At 39.8% G+C, this 6000-nt stretch overlaps 1 protein-coding gene across 1 annotated transcript in view; it reads left to right on the top strand.

Annotated features, from left to right (window-relative positions):
- The window catches only part of LOC145241475 (uncharacterized), a 60362-nt gene that overhangs the window by 22069 nt on the left and 32293 nt on the right, over positions 1 to 6000 (top strand). Inside the window, exon 3 of the mRNA XM_080104466.1 lies at positions 709 to 887. Coding sequence (XP_079960592.1) covers positions 709 to 887 — 179 coding nt within the window. The remainder of the gene's footprint in view (positions 1 to 708; positions 888 to 6000) is intronic.

The following is a 6000-nucleotide window of genomic DNA, read 5'->3' as shown; positions in this document are numbered from 1 at the left end:
ATGTAATGGATTTTGAGCAAAATTAAAATAAGGTCTAGACAAAAATGTTGGTACTATTATATCTTGATTAATCTTCGCAATAGGACATAAAAACGGCGGACAACTGTTCTGTTTGGTGGATTAAGTTTATCCGAACTAGGACGGATATTCATCTAGTTTAGTTATAAAAACGTACGCATATAATTCTGATTCAAATTATACTTAAGATTAACCATCATGCAACGTATTTTAAATATTAAATGTATTTAGGAACAAATTATCTAGTCTTCAGGACGACTGGAAACAATGCCGAGATAAGCGAAGAGCACATATGGCACTTGAAATTTCCAAATAGTCACCCATCTTAGTACTGACCAGGTTCAACGTTGCTGGATCTCTCCTTATCACTGGAATCAAGCAATGTCGATTCAGGAGATTCGTGGATGGTAATTGCACAACCCTTGCCTCACAATTACACGCACAGCTACTCTTACAGGGTTATCATTGTTTTTCGAGACTGAACAGAGGCTTCTATATTTAGTCTTGTATCGTGGAAGCCTGGTATTTATCTAGCTACGAAAGTCAAATATGTCACCCGCATATATATTTTACTTTAAAAGCGCGATTGATCCACGCATTTTTAGGACGCAATTTTTTCATTCTTTGCATATTTCATAATACAGTGATGCATATCACACGCTGATACTAATCCGTTTTGTACATTTTCAGATGATAAATGGTTAAAGGTATATTTTGTCAAGAGAGGAAGTGGCTTTCATACTAGCGATTCATTTTTAGGCATTGGGACTTATGAGAATTGGGGACCTGTAAAATGCACAAGAATCCTTTGTCCAGATCTCTTTCGAAGTAATTTGATTGACAATTGGAATGATCTACCAATAAAAAAAGTAAGTACTTTATTATGAATTTAAAATTCAAATGAATCAAATCCAATTCATTTTGCAAAACAACAGCAAAGTGCAACAAACCATGTAAAAGAACAATTAAAAAATGTGTACATCTATTTATAGTCTGTCCAAGATAATTTTGAACCTCGATATACGTAATAGGTGTCGTAGCTATCTTCTCTAGTAGGTTGATCTACAGAGTAGACAAGATATTTTTTTTCTGATGAGACAATCGTTTATGAATAGGTTCCGACAAGGAGATTTTTTTCAGCATAAGTTTTGCGTTTTTTTTTCTCTTTGCGGATGGAATTGAATGATTGTTTTTGTTTGTCTAAATTTTGATTGTAATATTTGATTTGTATTGTATGTGTATTTACAGGGATAAATTTCGAAGTAATTTTAGAAGTGCGGACATGTGACAATAAGCCAACCCATTAGGAAAATTAAGTTATAAATGTAACTAATCCTATGCGTACAGCGTTGATTTGAATAATTTCCTCTCCCGGAAACCTTAAACGATATTGTTTTAAGCTGAGTTTGGTTTTATGGAGACACAGACAGCTGATCTGTGGGTGGAAATTTCTCGTGGAGATTCATCTGAGGACAGCTTGGCAGAGTCAATAAGCATCATTTTTTTTTGTCTAGCAAGACGGCTTGCGCAGTTTGCGGTTACCGAATTGGAAAGTAAATCTTGGGATTTCCCTACGTGTTGATAGCACGTTTATTGACCGAATGGGTAATCAGAGGTTTAAGAACTTGTAGTGTGCGGCACGTAATATGATAAGTTAATTTATTGAGTTTAGTTGTGGTTCCATATGTGGAGTTTTGATTCGACACACTGGAAGACTAATATTTGCAGTGTGGAGATAACAGGTACCGTAATATAGTTACTGTAAAGTACGAATAGGGATAGCTTAGGTTACGTATTCTGAAGTGTTCTGGCTTGGGTGTTTGAAATGACCAATCTCTTCTGATCAAGATCGATATCGTTTAGATTTTAGCTGTAGGGGGCGCTTCTGTGTAACTAGGTGAAAGCGGGTTTTCCTGAGATCTGACTGTGAGTGTGGAGGTATCCAGAGCTTTCGAATCTGAGAAAGTTGATTTAAAAGAAAAGATACTTAGATAATAAGGGGGGGTACTTGAGATAATATATGCAGGGGTTTCTGTTTTAACCCCCCGTAGGATATTAAAATGTAAAAGAAATTATAAGATCGGGGATTGTGACACTGGAAAATGTGTATAGGTGTGATTTTTATCACGGGGTTGTTATCGGCGCCCATGGGAGAGAAGTCGGATTGCCGATGAGATGATGGGTTATTAAAAGGAAGCTGATTAGATATTTTGTGTTAGAGGCGAGATATGGACCCTTAATGTTAATGGCGAGGAATAACTATACGATGCAGCCAACATAGGTCGTGGTGATGTGACTCTCATACTGAGATTCCATTGAAAAAGTCTGAGAGGGTCAGCCTGAAAATAATGAGCATCCATCGAGAACTGACCGAAATAGTAAAAGGTTGAATGGAGTCTGGACTGCATAGTAGATTGACAGTTGTGGCTTGTACGATTATATAGTATTGAGAATCGGTTCTCATTATATTGTTTTAGATTAGAAAGTTACAAAGTCCAAGAAATCTGTTGCAAACACAGCTGCAGTTGTTTTGGAAAAGTGTCATGGATTAAACTAAAGAGAAGGCACTGATGATGTCGTTTACTATCCTGCTTAATATTTGACTAGATAAATTAAAGTTAAATAATCACCAATATTTAATAGCTTTCAAGAGAAAAAAAGTAAAAACATAAAAACAAAAATTAAATAAATAAATAAATAATTTTTTTTTTTTTTACAAGGAGGTCCCCACTTATCAAGGCCCGGAAGCCACTCAGGGATAAGGGTTATTGCATGTACAGTACGTTGTACGTTAGTGTTGAGATTTCATAAAGTGTCTACTTAAGGGGGCGGTTCATCAGGAATTTGTTTATGTTGGATTTGAAGACATCCAAGTTGTAGTTAGGTGGGAAACAGGCAGACCGAACAGAGTTCCACTGGTGTGCTGTTCTAAGAAAGAAGCTGTGTTCATGGAATCTACCTTTTGATTTAGGCACAGATAGAGAGTGGGAAATATTTTTGACAGTGGCTTCAGCTAGACGGGTGTTATCGTAAAGGATTGGCGAGGAGGGACCAGAGATTAGAGCTCAGACGAGAACTTGCCATGGAAATAACGGTAAAAAAAGACAGGCTCGCAACGTCTTTTCTGTGGGAGAGAGGTTGCAGGGAAGAGAAAAGGGCATCCCCCACTAAGCCACGAAGTCTATTTTGTACTCTGTCAAGGCAGGATACGTTATTTTTAGCAGCTCCTGCTCAGATATGGCAGCAGTATTCCATCCTTGGACGTACTTGGCTTTTATATAGATAGAGAATTGCATCAGTAGTGAGATATCTTCTGGAGCAGTAGAAGGAACCTACCATCTTTCCAGCGACCCCGCCAACAGACTTGATGTACGTGTTTCATTCCATATCAGGAGTAAAGGTCAAGCCCAGAAGCTTGTCAAAACATTGAGCTTCTCCGAGGCGAGAGCCATCCATTCCAATTGATGCCAAATGGGGATCAGAGCGTTGATGTTGTAAAGATAGGAGTTTGGTTTTAGATGCATTAAAGGTAACCAGCCACCTCTTCCCCCACTGCACTACACGCTCAAGATCAGAGGAGAGGGAATCAGAGAGAACTTTGTCATTTACAGCCTTTGATGTGTTGCCGTAGATGGTCGTGTCATCAGCATAGATGTCAACGAATGATTTAAGTATGTGTTTAGGGAGATCATTGATGTAGATCAGGAAGAGAGTTGGGCCCAGGATTGACCCCTGAGGGACTCCAACATTTATACTGCAGGCCTCTGATTTTTGTCCATCGACTTAAAATATGAGCCTATTAGAGAGAAATGATTTAATGATTGAGAAAACATTTCCAGTTATACCGTAGCTGGAAATCTTGTGAAGTAGGCCCTTATGCCATACCTTGTCGAAGGCCTTTGATATGTCAAGTGCAATTGCCCTAGAAAGGTAGCCTTTCTCGAGAAATTCGCTAATCCTATGAGATATAACTGTTAGCACATCTGCGGTAAATCTTGCAGAACAGAAACCATATTGCGTGTCACTAAGGATGTTATATCTGCTGAGGTGGTTGACTATTTCTCTATTTAGTATGGATTCCAGCAACTTACTCATGACACACAGGAGACGTAGGTCTGTACTGAGAGGGAGAGGACTTATCATCTGAATTCTTAAATACAGGGCATACTGGTGAGGTTTTCCAGGGTGTCAGAAAGCTCTTCTCCTTAAGGCAACGCTTAAAAAGTTTTGTAAGTATGGGAGCAAGTTCAGGTTGAAGCTTTTTTAACACTATAATTGGGATGCCGTCAGGGCCAGTTGCTTTACTGGAATCAAGGCTCTTGATTAGCTTGGCAACCTCACGCACAGATATTTGTATATTACCTATCGTGTTTTATGTTATAGGAGGAAATATGGGAAGTTGATGGCCTTCGTCGCATAGGGTAGAATTAGCTGCAAAGTTCTTTGCAAATAGTTTGGCCTTGTCTGATGCTGACGAGATGACCTCTGGTCCATTGATAATGGTTGGGATAGAACGCACACTTCTGTTCAGGATCCTATTTGTTATTTGCCAAAACTGGTGGGATCCAAGCCGCTGATCATCTACTTTGGATTTAACAGACTGGGCATATAATTCTCTTGCATTTTTTATTACTCTTTTACAGTGGTTGCTGCCGTTCCTGAAAGCAGCTTTAGTCTCAGTGCATCTATTACGTTGGTAGTTATGGAAAAAGTGATTTCTGTGCACAATGGCAGCAGAACATTCTGGGGAAAACCATGGCTGGCTGTTAGGTTTTTATTGGAATTTTTTAGATGGTATGAATCGGTCTATGCCTACAATTAACCATTCGGTTAGGTCTGATACTATAGAGGACACTTCATTTTAAATAGGAATGCAGCGGTAGATCAGATATGAATGTACAGAAGCTATCCCAGTAAGCCATGGAGTATCGGTATACAGTACAGTGGAGGGGTATGTCTGGGGACTTCTTACATTTCATTTTTATCTTAACTGATACAACAGAGGATCCTAGAGGAGAAAGAACAGTGCATGAACATAGCTCAGGGGAGGTTGAGAGAAAAAGGTCCAGAAGGCTTGCAAACTGACCGGTAGTATCTGGCACTCAGGTGGGCTCGCGAACAATCTGAGTGAGGTCATAGGCAATGGCAAAGTCATGACAGAACCTCCTCTCGGCATCTGTCTTATTTGAGTGGGTCAGCCATTCCACGTTATGGACATTGACGTCACCACAGATGTGAATGTTAGCCGAGAGATGTGCAGACAGGATGTGGTCTATTTTCTCAGATATACCCTTAAAGATAGTAACTCCACTGTTCTGGGGGCGATAGAGGGCAAATACAAATACAGTAGTGTAAGCTAGTGCAACCCGGAAGCACATATAAGGTAGATTAGGGTCTTCTCTTGAGATATCCCTACACACGGGAAGCCATCTTTAATGTAGGCACATATTCCATGCCCATGGCGATCTTGGGGGTCAGATTTTGATGTTAAGTTAGAGTATCCGTTAATTATGAATTCATCTAGGGAAGTGGTCGGCCCTATTCCAGTTTCGCTTAGAAAGAATATGTCCGGTTTCGTCTCCTGTAATTGGGTTTCAACCTCTGGAAGTTTGGAACGTAGACCCCTGATGTTGGAGAAGGAGACAAGGTAGTAGGGTCTACGTTGGAAGATGGGGTTCTAAGTTTATTCGAGTTTTTGTGTTTGAGATGTTTCATGTTGAGGTTTTGGGGTTTGTGGAACAGGTCAGCATACTTGGTTTGAGCAAGAATGAGAGGGAACGACAGAGAGAAAAGGATAGGAAATTTTTTTTTTTTTGTAGCACATGAAAAGGTAAAGCCGTAACAATTACCCACTAGTATTGCATCGAGAGGCCCGTACCAGAGACTACTGCAAGGTCCAGAATCCATTCACTAAATGGCAATACAGCAGCCCCAGTACTTTGCACCTGCTGATAGGACAGCCTCCTTAGTGGTTAATCCAAG

The sequence above is a fragment of the Euprymna scolopes genome, chromosome 2 (assembly GCF_053919585.1).
Source record: "Euprymna scolopes isolate OS-2025 chromosome 2, ASM5391958v1, whole genome shotgun sequence".
Classification (NCBI taxonomy): Eukaryota; Metazoa; Mollusca; class Cephalopoda; order Sepiida; family Sepiolidae; genus Euprymna; species Euprymna scolopes.
This window is presented reverse-complemented; position numbering and strand designations above follow the sequence as displayed.